Source organism: Alligator mississippiensis, chromosome 2, assembly GCF_030867095.1.
Source record: "Alligator mississippiensis isolate rAllMis1 chromosome 2, rAllMis1, whole genome shotgun sequence".
In the NCBI taxonomy this organism is placed as follows: domain Eukaryota; kingdom Metazoa; phylum Chordata; order Crocodylia; family Alligatoridae; genus Alligator; species Alligator mississippiensis.
The window spans coordinates 293,458,567-293,478,726 of record NC_081825.1 but is presented as its reverse complement, the minus strand read 5'-3'; the positions used below and the strand labels follow the sequence as shown (position 1 = coordinate 293,478,726).

At 44.4% G+C, this 20,160-nt stretch overlaps 1 protein-coding gene across 14 annotated transcripts in view; it reads right to left on the bottom strand.

Annotated features, from left to right (window-relative positions):
- The window catches only part of KTN1 (kinectin 1), a 99,447-nt gene that overhangs the window by 1,395 nt on the left and 77,892 nt on the right, over positions 1-20,160 (bottom strand). For 7 of the 14 annotated variants that reach the window (XM_059723331.1, XM_059723339.1, XM_059723335.1 and 4 more), the window contains 9 exons: positions 20,073-20,153; positions 14,799-14,888; positions 14,612-14,704; positions 13,126-13,185; positions 12,361-12,444; positions 12,089-12,172; positions 9,384-9,467; positions 6,490-6,582; positions 953-1,072 (listed from right to left, as the gene is read on the bottom strand). In XM_059723331.1, the coding sequence (XP_059579314.1) occupies positions 953-1,072; positions 6,490-6,582; positions 9,384-9,467; positions 12,089-12,172; positions 12,361-12,444; positions 13,126-13,185; positions 14,612-14,704; positions 14,799-14,888; positions 20,073-20,153 (789 nt within the window). Of the gene's footprint in view, positions 1-948; positions 1,073-6,489; positions 6,583-9,383; positions 9,468-12,088; positions 12,173-12,355; positions 12,445-13,125; positions 13,186-14,384; positions 14,461-14,611; positions 14,705-14,798; positions 14,889-20,072; positions 20,154-20,160 lie in introns of those variants that run through there. The other 7 variants (XM_059723338.1, XM_059723340.1, XM_059723342.1 and 4 more) reach the window with 4 other exon arrangements.

The window sequence follows — 20,160 nt, the reverse complement described above, 5'->3', positions numbered from 1 at the left end:
GGGTGGAGCCAGCTGACTTAAGGCATTTGTCCAATTAGACTCTACAAGGTCAATTATTGATGGACCACAATATTTTAATGTGAAGCTGACTTTAAAAAAAGAAGGCCACTCAAAACAGGCAAGAATGCATGTCCCTAATCAGGGTGGATCTGGGATTTTCCAGAGTGGGGTGCAGGAACAGCAACCCGTAGTGCAGGGGTGGCAGCACCCCCTGCTCCCAGCCTCTTCCGCCCCCACCAATGTGGGCAGGAACAGCTCTGGCACTTCTGCGGGGTAATCAACAGCAGCAGATGGAGAGGAGGGGGAGAAGAGGGAGGGAAGGGGATGTTCACCTCCTTTAGGGGCTTAAAGAAGTCCCCAGAGGCTCCCATGGTGCAGTCCAATCCAAAAGGAGTGTGCAGCTGCACCACTGCATCCCCGCTTCCCACCCACCCCCACGATCTGCCTGTCCCTAGTGCCTCCAAATGAGACCTTAAGAGATTTGTATTATGGCAACTGCCACAGCTCTCCCTGCACGCTCAGGGAACTCCTAGCAGTTGTGTCTGCCCCATTCCAATGGAAGATCTGAATGTGTAACTCTTCCCTAAAAACTGGCAAAGGGAAACATGGCACTGCCTCAGGTATAAGGGGAGTTATCCAGACCTAGAAGACTGTCACGTGGAAGAGACAGGAATGGAGACGAGCTGGGAAGTGCCAGAACAGAGGTATGAAGATCTGTAACCAGAGTACAAGCCCTTGGGCTCAGCTGAAGGAACAGAGAAGTGGGAGATTAGTGCAGGCTGAATGGATGGAGGAGGAGGCGGCCTGATTGAGTTCGTATGTGAAATATTAAATTTACCAGACTCCTGACTGGTTAGAACCAAATGGGAGTCCCATTGATGTGTCAAGTCGGAGGATGCTGACATCAGACAGCAACCCATCACTTACAGCTAAGACACCATTTCATACCTACTAGCTGATAGTGTTCTCTTCCCTTGGAGAGCATTTGGCTTACTGACACTAGCAGCTTCTTGAGATGGCCTATTTCCTGGTTAAGATTTGTTGCCACATTCAATCTTTTATCCATCCGTTCCTGAAAGGGAAAAAGGGGAGGAAAAAACAGTCGTCATCAAAAGCTCGCTTACAATTTAAATACTGAGAAAGTTAGGAACCAAACTGAATCATAGAAAATGAGGGCTGGAAAGGAACTCTGGAGGTTCACATCTAGTCCAACCCCCTGCTCAAAGCAGGACCATGCCCAACTAGATCATCCCATCTTAAAAATCTTCAGTCCACAGCCTCTCTGGGTAACCTGTTTCAGTGTTTCACTACCCTCCCAGTGACAAAATTCTTCCTAATATCAACCCTAAACTTCCCTTGCTGCAACTGGAGCCCATTGCTCCTTGTTCAGTCATCTGCCACCACTGAGAGAACAGTCCAGCTCCATCCTCTTTTGAACCCTCCTTTGGGTAGTCGAAGGCTGCTATTAAATCCCCCTCAGTCTTCTCTAGACTAAATAAGCCCAGTTGCCTTAGCCACTCCTCATAAGACATGTCCCCCAGCCTCCTCGCCATTTTTGTTGCCCTCCACTGGAAACTTTCCAATGTGTCCACATCCTTTCTGTAGCAAGAGTCCAAAACTGGACACAGGACTCTAGATGTGGCCTCCCCAGTGCTGAATAGAGGGGAATAATCACTTCCCTTGACCTGCTGGTAACACTCCTACCAATGCAGCCCAGGATGCCATTAGCCTTCTTGGCAACAAGGGAACTGTTGGCTCTTACTCAGCTTATTGTCCACCATAAGCCCTAGGTCCTTTTCTGCAGAGCTGTTGCAATATAAATGCAATCTTGCATATGTGCATCAGTATTGTGAAACTGTTATAGCCACAGGGGTATTTCCACACTTGAAAATAAAAGGCCCATCCTGTTCAGAGTGCATGTGCACATGTAATTCTGCAAAGCCTCTCACAAAATGCCATCGGTCAAAGAGCTCCACTTCCCCTGTGGTTTTCCCCACTGATTTCAGGCTTTGCATTTGCAGGATGATAACCAGAGTTACCAGGCAGGACCCAACAGCACCAGCTTTGTGCCATATCACCTACAGACCTGGCTAGAAAAAAATAAATCTGATTGGATGATGAGCCCAATTTGGCACACGGAGCCCAGAAACGGGCATGCGTAAGAGAGACTAAAATGATCTAACATCGCTGGAACAGCAGAGCTGCTGGGCTGTCTGCGAAGGAGACTGTTCAGCCTAGATCTGGATTTGTCTAAGGGCCTTGCTGGGAGCCTGGAAGAGTTGCGAATGCGCGAGATCTGATGGACATACAGTTACTGGACATGCAAGCTTGAGTGGAGAGAGAAAGAGAAAATGGCAATCTATTTTGCATTAGATTTGCTGTCACTCTGTCATGCTCAAAACAAACAAGCCAACAATTTATCCTGTGAACAGCACTGCTGCCCGCCCTGTGGATTCCTGTCAATCACAGTCCTGAGCCTGAGTGCACTCCAGCTCTTCTACCCTGGAGAGGGCCCAGGCACGGGGTACCATGCACAAAAAAAAATGCTGGGCAAGTTTCAGCATTGCAAACCCCACCAGCAGGAGACAGGACTTGGGTTCCGGCCCAGAGCATCTGCATACTTCTATGCTGGCTGGCTGCTCTCTCTTTCCCCCAGTCCCCTAGGCATCTTGGGTTTCCCGATGCAAACCCTGGCAGAATCCTTGAGACTGCCTGCCCGCCCCGCCTGGTTCATTCACTTTGTGATGCGCCACCATTAACATTTATGGATAACAAGGGGAGAACAGAGGTTGGATACAGGTGATTGGAAGAGGGGGCTATCAATATGAACAAAAGCCAGAAAAATGGTCGCTGTCTTAATGCAGTCCAAACAGTACTTCATATTTTGCCAAATTCATATTCTGGATTTCATTTCAAACTCCGTGTTTGGACTCTCCAGCGAGTAGGGAGGCACAGTCCTAGAATGACTCTGGAATCACGAATATTGAAAACACAACACATTGCAGAAGCCAAATCTGACTAAAGGAAAGCTAGACCCAAACATATCACCCATGTTCACGCTGCAAAGCTCATTTCTTTTCAGCTTTTAGGTGATTAGAAATCCCATCATACCAAAAAAAGGAAGTGTTGAGATGTTACTTCTTATTCACCTCAGACCCTTGCCACACATTACATTTAACCAGCTAATCACACCTTAAGTTGTAACCCGGTCACACATTAAAGCAATGAATGGCATCATAAAACAAGGAATAAGTGATAAAGTTATTCTATAAACACATGCGATAACTTTGTGGCTCTTTCCTACTGTGCTGTTAATTGAACATGTGGCCAGGTGAACCCCCACAGCTTCGAACCGCACCAGCTGAGGGAGGATGCAGGATCTTGCTACTTGCTGATGCAGGGGAAGCCCAGGATCACAATCCCAGGCTCTCCCTGCACCAGCAATAAGGTCTGATGGGATCTGATGCTGGACCCCAAAATCACGCCTCTCCCTATGCATATGTAGCATGGCAGGAAGTACAGTTGTGTGGATCCCACATCACACCCCATTGCACCTTTACCTGAATGTCTGGCAAGAGTCTCAGTGAAACCTGAGATCTGAATCAAAAGGAGGGAGCTTTCATTTACAAGGAGGCACTGTTGAGCATGTAGAGCCTTGCCTCTGTGTCTGCAGGGTAAGCTTATTCAAAAGACTACCAGAGAAGTGCTTTATGGGTATGTTTTGAAAGCAGCATTATGCTGCCTTGTGCCAAAAGAAAGAATTGACAGTTTCACCACTCAGTGGGAACAGTTACGTACTCTCCAAAATTTCACCCTAAAGTTTAGCACAAATTTGGACTGAGTTACTCTTAAGTTCCTGCTTAAAAAATCTGATTGGACACACCAGTCAGGCAGAAGGTAGGGCAGGGTGCTGCCTTTTAGCAACCAACTGGTTCAGAGAAGCATGAGCTTTCGTAGGCCAGTCTACTTCATGAGATGCCACTGACAAAGCAGGCTCTTGCCTACCAAAGCTCATTCTTCTCTAAACGTTAGTCAAAAGTCAGGCCGGGCAGGGTGGCACCTTTATAAACTAAGCTAACACAGCAAACTACTTCTCCCAAAATGAGTGAGTAAAGGGCACTTCATCAAAACTTAGCTGCATAGATTATTATTAGCCATCACGGACACCGAACGGCTAATATGGGTTTGGGGAGAAGAGGGGCTGTGTTTGCAAAGGTAAGTCAAGTGATCTGCAACCATCTTCTACATTGTAAAAGCCAATGGGAATTATCTTGAAAGTAGCCAGTATCACAGATTAGATCTAGAGGTGAACCTGATACACACCCAACTGCCTCACTTCACAATGCAGAGCCCATTTGGCAATGTGGCATTTCACAATTCTAATCCCTAACTCCTAATGTATTTGACTGCCATTGTACTTTGAAATGTGTTCAGCGATTACCTCGGAAAGCAATCAGATACTGACAGCTCCACTTTTAAAACGCCCAACCTAACCCAGACTTCGCCTTCAGCAAGACGTCTTTGGAGACAAGCTACAGCCCTAACACAGCAAGTCTGAGGGTACCGTGGTGCAAGCGCCATCAGTCATATCTTCGATCACTGATCATAATTCAGAAGGATGCAGCGGGGGATTCTGTGCTGCTGCTGGAGCTACTGCCACTATGCAGACCAACCACACACTTCCTGACTCCATCCAGGCCCTGCACATCTGAAGTTTCCACCAGTGGGCTCCTGCGCACCCTCTTCGGCAAATGCTAGGATGTGCACGAGAAGAGTGTTGAAAAAAAGCCATGAAGGACAGGAGAGAAGCCACCAGGGTCATGAAAGAGGAGCCTACTGGCCAGTGGGCCTGTGCCCAGAGGACAAGAAACTGTTAAGCTCCCAACCTGACAGCCTGAATCTTGAGCTCAGGCTTTAGAGGTCCCATTTCAATCCCTGGTGGCAACCTAAGACGAAGGACACCCTAAATGCAGAGCAAGGGGCTGGAAGAAATTAGTCCCCATGACAGTTCTAGCCCAGGCAGGGAACTACAGCAAGGCTGATCGGGGCTGTATTGCCATCGCTCCATCTGCCGACAGGACAGGGTAATGCATGGACTTTGGCAAACTTCATAAAAGAAACATTGCCTCACTGAAATCAATAGCCTTGTGGGACCACGCGACTTGGCTCAGGAGGATACAGCTTACAATGCAACATTCAGCCAGTGTTCAAAATCTACTGCTCTGTAGACAAGCCACTTCATTTTTCCTAATAGCTGCAAAACAAAGCTTCTTCTACACTACTCCCTTCAGGGACTCTGGTCCTTTCAGTTTACAAAGCCACTTTTATTGACTCCTTTTTGCTGCTGCAAATAGAAAGGACTTGGTCTGCTAGCCACTGCGATCTCCACCCGCAAGTACTGGATTTCTTCTGCCCTTCTAGTCGGGGGAAAAAAAAAAGAATCAGGTCTTGGGACAATGAGGTTTCCACTGACACCACTTCACTGCTGAGCACTGGAAGGCTGGAACAAATGCCTCCTAACAGGATGCCTGCTTTCAAGAAACAACTACCTCACTTGCATGGAAATGATGCTCTCCAAAGATGGGCAAGTTCTGGCAGATGACTCCATATCTTAACTGTTCGTCAAACAGATGTCATGATCTGTGAGGCCTGTGGGGCACAAGTACCAAAGCTGGGCATGCCAATTGGGATTTTCAGACATTCAGTTTGCTATCTGTGGTTTATGGCTGGCACCCAAGATATTAAAAAAAAAACACTGGACCAACCCTAAAGTCACAGTTTGAAAGAGGCCATCCAGTTCCATACTCTATAGCTGCAGAAATACCAGAGTTATAACCTTCCAACATACAGCTATCATGAAGAGCTGGATCTCAAAAATCCTACACCCAGGAAAGTTGTCAACCCGCAACTCCAAGTGATTCTTAGGTTTGCCACCGACTGAAATGCAAATGAATGAGATTCTGCTTCTGGCACAGGTCAGGGTCACTACACTCCCTGTGGGGCATCAGCATTTTAAGCAGAACTAAGGCACTTTTCTCTTGTCTAAATGGTGGCAATTCTTCTCGCTGGAAGTTGCAGATTAAAAAGGCCCTAACTGTAAAGGTAAGCATGTACACTGCAAGAGACAGGAGAAGGCGACAATCTTTCACTGCAATTAGGAACTAAAGCGAGTACCAGCTAAATGCCTAATATTTTACGCTTGTTTAGTCATAAGTAATGTTTTTTAGTGCCCCCCTCCTGCCCACGACCAAAAGGTCAAACCACTTAAGTCCACTGAGAAAGGCAGATCAGAGCTGTCGAAGCCCCCTCGGGACAATTCAAGGATGAGGCATTTCTGGGTTTCTTTTCTTCTCTGTTGGAAAAATCTCTTGGCCTGGTCTCAGTGGCAGTGAAATATTTTTGTTTCTTTACCTCCGACTAACAAGCTCAGCCCACACTGTGCATAAGATTCGCACTGCCCCTGGAGAGGGGCTCCAAGAAAACACTCACTGGCTCGGAGCAAACATCGCTGTTCTCAATAACGTTGGCATCCCCCGCAGCTTTTCCGAATTCTCTCTCAAGAGATGCCAGCGACTCCTGGGCCTGCAGGGGGGAAAGGAGGAAGAAATGGAGGAGGCAGCAATTAACAAAGGCTGAAAAACAAACCACCTGTCTATCTGCAAGTGCACAGCACACAGGAAATGAGTCTTCAGGAGGAAAACCGTGTTATGCCAGATTCACTTAGGGGACTAACACTTCTGTTAAGATTGACAGGTCTTCTCACACGCTGGCACTTGCTACATCAGACAGCCGGTAGTTGAAAGCTATTCTAGGGGGAGATTTTAATAGTCTTTTGTCAATATATTAGGTAAAAATTCGACAGCACGGATTTTCATGTGAAAGAGCAACTCTGACAAGCAGCTGAGAGCCAGTTCACGTGTCAGCTGTCAACACTGTACATCCAGATAGGATGGCACAGCTTTATTGGTGCTGATGTGCTATTCAAGCACGCATTCTGTACATCACTCTTAACGCGCCATTATACACTCTGCCATCGCGGTCCAGAAAAAATAAATTAATTAAATGCAACTGCAGTGACCCTGCGTTCATCCCCCTGCCCCTGGAGAGCAAGGCTCCTGCAGGCATTTGCCCTGCTCAGCCTCAGGTCTGTCCTGCCACAGGCCCCAGCCCTGGCTCATGCCTTCAGCTACTGCCTCAGCTCCTGCTCTGTCTCATCTCTAACAGAAATCCTATGACCAGACACACATCCTTCACTCTGAAACCCTCCTTTCTGCTGTCTTGCTAGCTGGGCAGTCCTGCTTCTCCAACCAAGTTGAATACCAGATGTGCAATTCCAGACACTGTTTTACCATCAGTCACTCAAAATCCTCCTTTCCACCACCCCCACCACTTCTCCCAGGGTTTTGCCAATTCCTTCTCCCTACAAGACGCACATTTTTCCAACCCCTCCACATGCCACAGTGATACTTTCTCATTCTCAAACAAACAAAACACTGTAAAAGTCTTTCCTCTACCACCATCATATCTTCACTTAGGCCTGTAACTTGGATATCATCTTTGCCTCAGGCCTCTCCTCTTGATCCTCACTCTTAGGCTTGGTCTAAGCCTTGATGATTCATTCTGCACAGCATGGCACCTCCAAGGTTGGCTTTTTCTATCCATCCACACAGCTAAACATCATGTCCGGTCTCATCAGTGCACCTCTATTTACTGCAGTATCCTTCCCTGTGGCCTCAAAATCCATTTCTCCAGTCTTGTCCCAGCAATATCCCTTCAGAAGTGTGCTGCCCGGGTAAATTGTCTTGCCCACTGCTTGGGCCATGTCATCTCACAGCTAGCTCCTCCACCTCTGCTACACACACACGCGCTACTTGGCCTTCACTTCCTCAACTCTCTATGGTCAACTCCCCCTTAATCACCTCATTCATTACTGATGTTGGCTCCCATCTCCATCCCTACAACCTGCCCCTTATACTAAGAGGAGCTCTCCATAAATATCCCCAAAGTCACTTGATTGTCCCTACACCACACTTTGCCACAATGCCTAAAAGCCTTTAATGACAGGTAGGCTATTGGAGCACCAAGACAACACACCCTTCCTGTAGACCAACACCATCTTACATTCGAACTGCATCTCCACCCAAGTCTGTCCATACCCAGTTCATCTGGTCTTACACTTTGATTGCTATATTCTTTGGGGCAAGGTCAGTCTTTCAGTTCTGTGTTTGGAAAGTAAGAAGCCCAGAAGGGTCTTGTGAACAATGTTATAAGTTCCCTAAAGGAAGTGCTCTCATCAGAAGGTTGGGGCCACATGCAGAACGTGATAGATACCTTCCCAGGTTTCACAGGCTAGACTCAGAAAAGAGGAGTATGTTATAGCCCTGTGAACATGGGAAATTAGGGCCAGACTCTGCCCAACATGAACATGCCTAGGCTACTGCGCTGCTCCAGAAGCAAAGGAGAGCATGCAAGTTGCGGCTCCCCAAGCTGCACAAAGGCAGACAGCCAACTTCAGCACTACGTTTCATTCCTAGCAGAATGGGGTGTCAAGAGTCTTGCTGGTGTGATGCTCCTTTATTCCCAGGCCTGTGCAACAACCTGGGCAGAGCAGTTACAAGCCAACAGGATGTAACAGCAATCAGCTGGCCTGCTCCACATTTGGGTAGCTGGCAAGGTAGTGGTGCACCCTGCAGACTAACTGACAGAGAGCTACTCTAGGCTTCCTCCTATCCAGATGCCCTCAGCAAGCTCTTTCGTACGTAAGCACCAGTCCCTTCTGGTGAGGTCAATTTATAAATCAGCTCTTAGCCCCAGGTCCTCTTGCACCTTATGTTATCTCTGTTCAAAAAAATGCTGCAATAACTGCTGGTGAAGAATTACTGATGTCAGGCACCCATTTCTCAGGTCAATTTATCAAGGTTCTTCCAGCAAAGTACAGGGTGTTTGCATGCTGACCTCACGGTATTGGTAGATACTGTTAGTAGTTACTTACTGTGCATTGCTACAAACCTGAACCTATATGCCAAATACTGCATTATCCTTTCATACAAAAAGCAATATATGGGCCCATAATTACCATTTGCTTCTTAAGCATGAACTCTGATGAATGAGGCACATGATTTTAAGAGCAACCATTGAAGAAAAGTCGGTTTGTTGGCTTCTGTCTCAGCCCATTCTATTCCCAATTAAAGGGACTCTGTTCAAGTGTCCAACGTTCATGGTTATATCCAGTATCACTGACTGGAAGACTGCACTAGGACTTAGGAGACCATGCCCCTGCTCTGTAGTCAGATCAGAGTTTTATAGCCTACCTCTCAGCCCAACAAACCTCCAGAACATTTTATAGTGTTTGAATCTATAACCAGCCAACAAGCTTCACTTACCTTGGGCAGGTCACCAGCCAGCTTCTGCCTCTCATTTTGATCAATTTTAAGTTTTGATAGTGTTTCACTTAACTGTGTTTTCAGCTGTAAAATAACAAGGAAAATTGAAAAGGATCTTTCTGTTTGACATGCACCTCTCTGAGAATAATCCAGCATACCACCAATCGCACAAGGAGTAAGAGAACTAAACTACTGTTCACAGTGGATTAGTCAACATGTGTTAGGAGATTTACAAGGAAAGACCAAAAGAAGAGCTTTGATCAGTAAAGTTAAAAGCAAGGAATGAAAGATATAGAGACAGAGGCTAGAGCCAGCATGGCAACTGCAAGTGGTTTCAACTTGGAACTGCACTGCCAGGAAGAAAATAAACATCTACTTTATATAAAGCTTTCTGCTTGTATTCCTATTGCACTATTCACAAAAAAATGTTGATGATGGACTTGATACACAGCAAATGCTCAGTTTATATTGCCATCACATCCCTAGGCCAGAACAAACCACTGACTTCTCTACTGAAATGTCCTGTTTGATACAATTCAGACTGGCTTTTGGCATTTTAGCAAAGCAAAAGCTGGAAGCAGTTTGCTAACATCATGTTTAAGTGTTGAATCGCTACCAAGAAGCCTTTAAACTATTTGTTGTCTTTAGACAGCATCATTTGGAAAACAGGTATTTCAGTCTAGAAGGATTTTTTTTGCGCTGGACTGCCCCAAAATACATTCACTAAAGTCAATCATAATAATTTTAAGTGTTTCTATTGCTGATATGCCAGCAATAGCAAAGAACTTCTGCAGCACCAATGGACTGATCTTCAAAATGGACAAATTATCTAGAAGTCTTAAGTGTGGATGTTGCTGGATTCATGGCTGCTCAGCGTACCATGCTGTTCATTATTTTTACTATCAGTATTTTTGGGAACCCACAAGTGATCAAAATGAACAGGACTGCTCCATGAGCACAGTTCACGCTAAATCCATTCCTCCATATTGTATCACTCTCAAATCACTTGAATTTATAAAGGTTGCCTGTCACAGCACCTGCATTAAACTGATTTCTTTCTGCTCATTAGAGAAGTAATGTTGGTCTGAGGGATGCTATGAAATGTTATCTTCTTTCTCCTTTATATACTTTATGAATTATAGTATGTCATATTTTGAGATTTTACCACTTTCTCTTCCCCTGAATCTCCTGCCTGTTGCAAACCTATAAATTATTTCCGAAAACATAATAATATATAAGGAAGTAGCGAGTTTGCCACCTCATCACAAAAAAAGAAGTGGGGAGAGCAAAGTGATAAAATCCACATATAGCTTCAACCAGTGTAACACCACCTGATTGCAGGGGCTGGGTTGTCTAGGTAAGAGCTGGGATTTGTAACTGCTGGAGCTACAGATTGAAGGTTAGACACTGTCACAAATACTTAAAAGGAGTTATAGGAGCAGCTTTGGTAGTTTCTGTCATAACGACAGACGTATGTTTTTCTCAGAGCAAATGGTAACTCTTAAGACATACAATGTGTCTAATGTTTGAAGGAAACAGACATTTTCAACACGCCTCCAGTTTCAAGGGAGGTGGATGCAGATGGCGTGGTTCTTGCTAAGGAGGGTCTGAAGGAAAGTACAGTGTCCAGCTAACATAATGCAAACCTAACCCTATAGCAGGTTCAGTATGATGTCTATACCATCAGGTAAATCCTGGAAGGTTGACATGGGAATCAGATTGCTTTAAACAGTCATCTAAACTACTGATCTCAAGTAGGCTTGGTCACTTGAACCAAATAGTGTTCATCGGAGCAGGTTCATGCTACAGAATAATATAGTAGATGCACCTGGTTAGGACTGCTCAGCATGGTATTATGGTCCAGCTTTGTGCAGTTAGTGTTAGGTACATCTCCTGGCTACACTATATGAAGAGTGGGAGTAGGGAAAGCACTCCATGATTCTGGCTTGGAAAGCATGAAGGAGGCCTGCTGAAAGCTTCAGTTATTCCCAGAGCTTGAATACCCATCATCCTGTGAAGTAAATGGGTATTTAAACTGAATTAATCTCACTGGAAGACAAATCCTATGGAGCTACAGGTCTGGTCTGGGTTGATAAGACTCTGGTAAGAGTCAGTATTAGTTATTGGACAGGGTTTTGAACCAAAATACAATTTGCTGCTGGTCTGTATGCCACTACACAGAATGGCTCCTCCGCTAAATTTCAGAGCAGCACTAGTGGATGGGTGCTAGAAAATCGAATTCATGCACGCATATAATTATCTTCTGTGTATTCATTAGTGTACTCTTACACTAAAATAATGAAGGGTGCGCTCCACTTTTATTCTGTGAGAGTGTATGGTGGTCGTGTTCCACATTTCCCAGAGCACAGTCCCCAAACTGAATTGGCCAAAAGGTGTTCCAACTGAGCTAACAACATTACACTTGCAGCTACATTTGCCTGCATTACATGAAACACCGATTCTTAAAAAGTTTAAAGTATGGAAGTCTTAAGGCCCTTAGGAAAAAAAAAGGAGTCTTAAGAACCAGGCATGCTAGCATTAGGAGCGGACACACAAATTGTAAAAGTCAGACTACATAAATGATTGCAATGGACAAAAATACCAAGCTGAAGAAGTTAGCAGAACAGACAGGATTTGGAATGAAGTCTCCACTTAACAGGTGTATTTGGAGCCTGGTTTGTGCCCAGTGGAGAAAAGCTTCTTACCAAATTTAACTCTTCATTCTGTCTTACTGCTTCAGAATATGAATCATCAAGTTTTTTCTGCAATTCAGTCAACAGATCTTTGAGCTGAAATGAAGTTTAGAGTTTTTAGGATTTATCTCCTTATAATGCCCCTTTTTCTTCTGTTTAGTTATTAGAGTGTTCAGCTACCCTAAAGCCACAAGCATATAAACTCAACTCCAGCAAGTTTAATCATTTGCCAACTGATTCATTACTAAAGGAAAGCAAAAGGGACAGCTGTATCAGTGGTTTACCTCTCTGACTTCTGAAACATATGTAGATCGTTCTATTTCTGCCTTTTCTAGTTCACTTTCCAAATGTTCTCTCTCTCTTTTAAGCTAGAAATAGAAAAACTGGTATTAAACATCAGAAAATAGCAATGAAAGGAAGCTACTTAGGTTAACCACTAAATATAAAGTCGCTCTTATAAAATTCTCAAATCTTGCAGATGCACAGGACAGCTACTGTAGCTCAGCTTTACTTAAGACTAAGTTGATCTCTGAATACAAGAGTACAAATTCCCAAAACACAGATACACAAAAGTTCAGATCTTAAGATGAGATGTAGAAACTTAACTAGGTCAGTGGTTGCAACATTTTCCAGTGGTGGGCCACAATGACCCAGCTTAGGTCTGAGGTTACCTGGCACTAGGACCTGGCTGCCACTGCTACTTCTCCCCACCACCCAGCCACTACCCCCAACCCTCCCAACGACCCAGTGGGCCATACGTTGCCAATCCCTGAGCTAGGTTGTTGAGTTTCAATAATGCCAAATTCACGCGTTTCACCAACTTGAGTAGATACTCAATACTTCTGGAAATCAGGCCACACATCTAGGAGCTTAAATTTAGTCCTAAAAGCCTTGATGTATGTGTCTACTCTGGCCAATGTTGACCAAAAGGTTTCACCATTTAATCCACAATACAAAAAACTGTTCCATTCATGAGGAAGTTTCTGAAGGTTTCACATTTAACATCTCAAGCAGAAAAGCTTCAAAAGAGATGAAATATTTGAACGTACATGTTCAACTTCTTTGATTTCTTCCTTTAATCTCTCTACCTCGTGCTCCAGAGAACGCATCTGCAGTTTCCAACAGAGATGAATACATAATTTTGGGTTATCAAAGACGCCACAGTAATTCAGTCTGAAATAAGACTCTTCATAAAGAGCACATTTTGTACAGCAGTCCAAGCTCTGGATATATGAAGGGTCTTCTCCAAAAAACATGCAATTGCCTCCCCTTCACAACGTGAAGAATTCTTTGCCAGAGATATTTAGGTCCCAGATAAACAATAATCATTAGGCACGCTCTAAGGCAGTTCTCTGGTTTTCATACTAAAGCAACTGCCCTTCATATTTGTTGAATAAGGAAGACAGTCTCCATTGATTAACTATAAATAGCTAAATCTGCTGGATTTAGCCATATTAAAAGACTATTACTGCAACAGATGGTAGAGCATCTATAGTTAAAGATCTGCCAGCCTCTTATAAGCCTCTCAAACAAGGGGTTTATAATTCAGCTATACACACTTGCTTCAGGCCAATACCCAGGCAAACAAATTCTCAGACTAAAAGTAGTTTAGAAAGACTTTCTTTTGAAAAATTAGTTTGACCTATTTTGATTCTGAGGCAGGGAAGGAAATGTATAATGACTAAAGGCTTTTTTCCTGCTGCTTTGCTATCAATAGATCCTCTTCTTTAAATAACATTTTTAAAAAGTGGCTTGTAGGCAATTTCAACAGTAATTATAGTCCACATAATGGATTTTTAAGTACCTTTTGAAGAAGTTAAAAATGTAAGTGGAGAATCTACTGTAGCTAAATCTAAACGCAGAACCTCTGCTCTATACACACTTATAGCTTATCCAAATTGACCATCTATACTTCCTTCAATCTTATGTTTGTCCAAAGTCAAAATCGGCTTTACTAGGTCCGAAGAATTCCTGTATGTATATTTGACATCTGGACTTTGTCAAATAGACTCCTCAATTTCCTTCCTAGTTCCTATGTAGCATGATACACTAATTGCCTCCCCAGAAATACCTGCATCTGAACGGTAGTTAGAAGGATGTTGCTATGAGCTCTGCTTTAGAGTAAAAGCCAACAATAAAAATATTTTCTCACTGTGGTAGAAGTAAAACTGCCTGAAATCAAAGGATACTTAAGATTCCTTCACTCTCTAATGTCTTAGTTTAGGAGAAGTCTCCCTTCAAAAAATGAATTACTATAGTAGGTGTTACAATGCTTAAATTTAAGTTCTTGATGTTACAGTAAAGATACCTGATATTACATTGAACATCGATTGGCTTAACTTCACACCCCAGCAATGTCTATGCAGTTCCCTAACAAAGAAAGGCTGAAAAATATTCTAGCATTAGTCTAAGCAGCAAAAAATAAATAAATAAAAACAAAACAAAAAAAAACAAAAAACAAAAAAACCCCAAACCCAGCACCCTCTATTTCCAAAAGAAATGAAAAAGAGTTCCAAGACAGCTCTTTAGAAATACCTGTCTAAGTTCCTTCTGCAAATCTTCAATTTTTACTTTCCATTTGCTCTCTTCCTCTTCCACACTCCTTTGTAGCCTTTGTAAGATCCCCTCCTAATACAAGAATTTTAGTTATTTAGCTAACTGTAGGAAAAACAGAAGACAGACAGTCTGCAGCATCACTGGATGGAGTGACAAAGTTCCCTACCGTCTCAGCCAGGACTGCTTTATACTTCTCGCACTCCAACTGCAGCATTATATGCATCTCCTCTGCTTCTTTCAGCTTCTGCTCCATAACCTGAAATGGATCCCATAGAGGTTACATCTCACTTGAGAAGTTCATGATGTAAGACTTATGGTTACATTATGATACATAATGGAACATAAACATTTTACAGGACTTCCTTTTCTATGCTTTCTTTTCCATGTTGTTAGAAATGACCACGGAGAACATTCAACTAAAGGGTCTTCCTATCCAATCTTAATAATTATGTAAGTCTACATCATAGTGCTACAGGAAACAGGTGACAAGTCACATAAACAACATCCCATTAGATCTGTATTACTGGAGTAATACACCGTCTTGTCTGGGAATGCCATATTTCACATATGAAGAAAAACTGCTTGTAGAAACACATTGGTACACACGGTGGAGACATTTAGGGCAGTGGCATAAGAACAGTAAAGATGTCCAAATTGATGGTAAGAATGGGAGCGATTTACTCCAACAGGGTATAGAGTAGATGCTATATTTTGGTGTATAACTAGTAGCAGGATTCAATGGCAACAGTCTTCCAGGAAGAGTACAGGGGCTGGGACCACTGGACGCCTGCCTTCCAATAACCACGGTTCTTGAGGATTTATTCATATAGATTCCACTCTTGGTGCCTGGGCATGCATTATTGGATTCTTTTGGCCTACAGTATCCCCCAGGGCTACTCTTGCACACCAGATGTCCTCAACCCCCTCCCAGCCCAAAGGTATAAATGGGCTGAAGGCATCTAACCACCTTTCAGCTCATTTGCCAGTACAAAATCTGGGATGAGCAGGGTTCTGTAGGAGTGAGGTTGCAAGTTACAGAATCCACGTAGACAACACACATCAAAACACACATACAATTACAGCAGGGTAATTAACTGGTTTCTCTTCCAAATGGATTCAGCTTTCTGAAGTTGACAAGCACTTGTCTATTTTCCTAGAGATGGGATAGAGCATCAACAGAACAACCCTACCAAAATAGGCACCTGACCTGGAAATTTCTGAAAGGTGGAAGCTAAAATATCCCTATTCCTGCCCTACAAGCTTCAGAGATGGGGACATCCTTCAAACAGGTAGCAGATGCTGCTTGAGCTCAAACATGGGTAGGTGGATCAAACCTGACTCTTAACACGTCCTTATGCAGCTAGAGACGAGCTTGCCTCCCACGACAAAAGAGACTGTTCCTTAACGAGGAGTGAAGATGATGAATAATCTGTGCGTTTCTGGTGATTTTGTCCAGCTAACTTAAAAAGAAAGGAGTTCCCTTATAACATCAACTGTGCAAAAAAAAAAAAAAAAAAAAAAATCACTGCCTCTCAAAAATCCAAGTAAAGCTTTGGCAAGAAATTAGGGCAACGAATAGCCTAATTCATACAGAACTCGCACATCCGCGGGTTGTCTTCAGATATGCATGGTAGAGAGCAGGTCGCTAAGAGGGCAACCTATCAATCCTGCTAATGCTATACTGAGGTCCCAAGTAGAAAGGGGCCTAAAGCTGGGGGGAAAATAACCCAGCAAAACAATACCAAAGGTCTATACAAAACCTTACCATGGTAGGGCAGGCAAAAAAAAAAAGTTCCCAGAACAACATAAGGATAGGGCCATTAGACAGAACCTTATGGAGGCAGTGGAAAGCCCAGGTGGCTGGGGGGTGGGGAAGAGGAAGTAAATATCAGATACTGCTGAACTGGGTGATGTAAATGATGGAGCCCATCACAAAACCCCCAGGAATCTTTTTGTATGTAGCTCTGCAAGTCAGTCAGGTTCAGAATGTCCTGCTTTGGAGCGGTGCTCTGAATGACAGATAGTGCTGATGGCTGTTCTGGGAGGCTGTCAGATAGCGCAGGTGGTGATGGGGCTATGCTGACTGAGTCATCAGATGCCAGTACTCAACCTGCCTGTCACGTGCTGGGACTGTCAACTAGTTGTCCTGGTCCTGTACCTGTTTCTTCAGCATACTTTGCATCATGGGGATCTGTAGTCCTGGGGCATCAGTCCTAGTGTCTCAGGGATGAGAAAGGCACTTGGCAGGGAGCATCTGGAACAAACATGCAGCACTTGCCCTTCTGGTTTCTGACAAGTAGAGCTGTTCCCTGGACTCCCCACAGCAAGAGATGTTCTGTACACCCGAGTCTGATGATCCATTTGTAGTCGTTTGAGAACTGCCCACTGAGTTGACCTGCCAACATGTTCAGAAGCCCAGGAAGGTGAAGTGCCAGTCATGCAATGTGCCTCCAAAGCAGAACAGCCTGACAGAGCAGAGCTGACTTGGCACCTCCTTGTCTGTTGACTGTAACACAAGTACAGCTGATCCCCTGGGGCAGAGAGATGGATCTGGTGACCTCTGGAGCACCCTTACAGCCTTATTCTCCAGGACTCTGTAACATTGGTATGAGGCTGTCCATCAGTACTGGTTTTGTAGATCCCCAAAGTAAGAACACTTGTGGGTACAGGATAGGTGGCTCTGAACTGTAGGATGTTTATATGATGTCAAACTGACAAAGTGGACCCACAGACCCTGGCAGTGAAGGCAGTAATAGTATGAGGCTCCTGAGCAACATGTGTCCCCAGAGCTTGGGCAAGAAAAGTGACCCACTCTGAAGTTCCTTTTACCAGTTTAACAAGGAGGTGACTTGCAGAACTGAAACTGCTGTGCATCTGCTAGGTACGTATGCAGATTTCAGCCATCCAGGTAAAGGCACTTAGGTGAAATCCATAAGCTCACATGTCCCAAATGTTGGAGACACATTTTCACTGATAGTCTTGGAAGAGCAAGTTGATAAGCCCTACTACTGTCTGGGCTCTTCCCAGTGGACGATTAGCTAAGCTCTCACTGACTGGAGTCTACCAATAATCCTCTGAACTCCATTCTCAGAGCTGGAGGCAAAGGGGAGTTTTTGTTGACTTTAAGGCTGATTGAGACAAACAGCTTTATGCTTGCTTAAGCCGAGTTGTTCGCCTTCTGGGTCAGCCCACCTTAGAGAATTATAGGTAAGTAGGTCTACAAGGGATCTCTGGGGGTCATCTAGTCCAGCACCCTGCTCAAGGCAGGATCCTCCCTATTCAAATCATCCCATACAATTCCTTGTCTAATCTGCCCCTCAAACAACACACATCAACCCTTTTGCACAGCTACGAGGCATATGGCCCCAAAACATCAAAAGCAATTGATGTATGGGTGCACCTGGACTCGTTGCTCTTGCTGATCAACTATTGTTACTACTGAATACTCACTGAACACACTTGGTGCTGTGGAGAAGCTGAACACTGTGGTCCCAAAACTTTAGTGGGATTCAGTTAAAAGGAAGCCAAGCTATTCCATGTGGGTCAGACGGCTGAATATATTAAATAGGTGGCTCATAGGCTGAAAGCTTTGAATCAGTCTTGAGGATTTAAAGAGGGAATGATGGTTCCCATCATCACCATGAACTTGATGTAGGGGATGAAGATGCTGAAACAAGGTTCAGGACTTCTCTTTCTAAGTCTCCTTAGAAAGATCCCTAACAACGGAGGGGGACTGGAACTGAATAGGAGACCCCTTACCACTTGATCACGATTTCCAGAACCCACCATTTTATTTGGCAAATAAACTGTTGCCAAAAAGGGATGAAAGAGCAGGATATGCCGAGTCCTCTGGCAGTTCTGCTAGGCTCTCGTCAATGGCATTAGATCTCTGGTCTGGTGAAGCCAGAAAGTCTGAGGTAAGAAATGATTTTCTAACATCTTCCACAGCTGTGTGATTGATAGCAGCTTGAAGAACAGCTGCTGGCATGACAGCTTCTTCCTTGAGACTAGAACACAAAGGCCCCAGAGGACAAAATCCCACCATGAGTCTTTAGAAATGAAGGGCCTCAACTGTTTTAGTTTTGAGAAGTTCACTGCTTCCAAAAAGGAAGACTGCACCTGATGTTAAACCACCCCAGGAGCTTAAGCCACTACAGCCTCCTTCTAATTTTAATAAGAACCTTTCATTTCTTTGCTTGGGGCCCAGTCACTCTTGTCATCTGGCTTTAACACAGGCAAGATGAATGTACGTTTTTGTCTGCCCCACAAGTCATAGGGAACCTCCTTAGCACAGCAAAAAGTCCATGAGAAACAGCATGAATGTCAGAAGTACTCAAGGGGTCTATGCAAGACCTCTGTTTCTTTAGAAGTCCTTGATTTTTTACTGATGCAGATATAAAGCAACTCACTGCCTCATCCAGGAAGCATGGGGAGATGGCAGCAGAGGTCAGTTCATCTTGCAGCTGGTGCACTGCCTCACTAGTATCTTCTTGCCTCTCCCATAGCTGAAGCTAACTCATCCCAAACAAGTATGCTCTCTCTGAAGATGGATTGAGCCAGCATCAAGTGAACTGGTACTGCAGAAGTAATCTATACCAAGGGGAAGGTAGCATGGTTCCAACCACTCTTTGTGCCTGAATAGTCAGTTTTAGTGAATGGTGCATGTGCCACCTTGGAGGATGTGGTAGGTCTCCAGGCTTTTGGTCCTTGGAAGACTGAGGCTGAAATAGTTCACACTATTCTTGTCTCAAATGGTCAGACACTGGAGACAAGCCTACAGCTTGACTCATGCTTACAGCAGCGCTCCTTTCTGGCCCAGTACAGCACATCTGTGCAGAGGTATGTTCCTATTCACGTACTGCTAAGTAAAAGGGACCCAGGGGCTGTTAGCAAGTTGTAAGCTGCCATGACACTAACAAATGAAGAGCAACCAGATGGCTGAAGCTGGGGTGCAAGTCTTCCTCTCGGTGTCTGAAGTGGTCTGCTCAAGGAGCAACAGCCTCAGGCAAGCTTCTACAGCTCTTAAAAGCACACAAGAGCGATGAACAGATCACCACCCCAGGACATGCTCCCCTCCCCAAGGCATAGTAGACATTAGGAACTTCCGATATCATACTGGCAGGCATATCCCACAAGTGACAAGTCCCAGAGATTTAGCTTCTACCATGATGCTAGTAATGCCTGTACAGAGTGTTTGTTAAGACAGGGGCTGTTAATTACTCATCAGCAAAAAAGTCCTAATCAATACCAACACAGAGGACATCCAAACACTTATTCTCCACAGGATGCAAGGAGGAACTGGGAGACTGTTGAGGGTTTTCAGTTTTCACATACCCTATCGTGAGACTTGAACCTCACAAGCACAAGCCAAGGAGTAATCCATAAGTTTAATACCAGAAAATACATCATGCACAGCAAGTCTGGCACAAACGATACTGACCTTAACCTCCTCTGACCCTGAAGACTCCCTCAAATATTCTCTCGCTGTCTTTTCAAACCTACGGATCCAGTCACTATGGCTCTGTTGG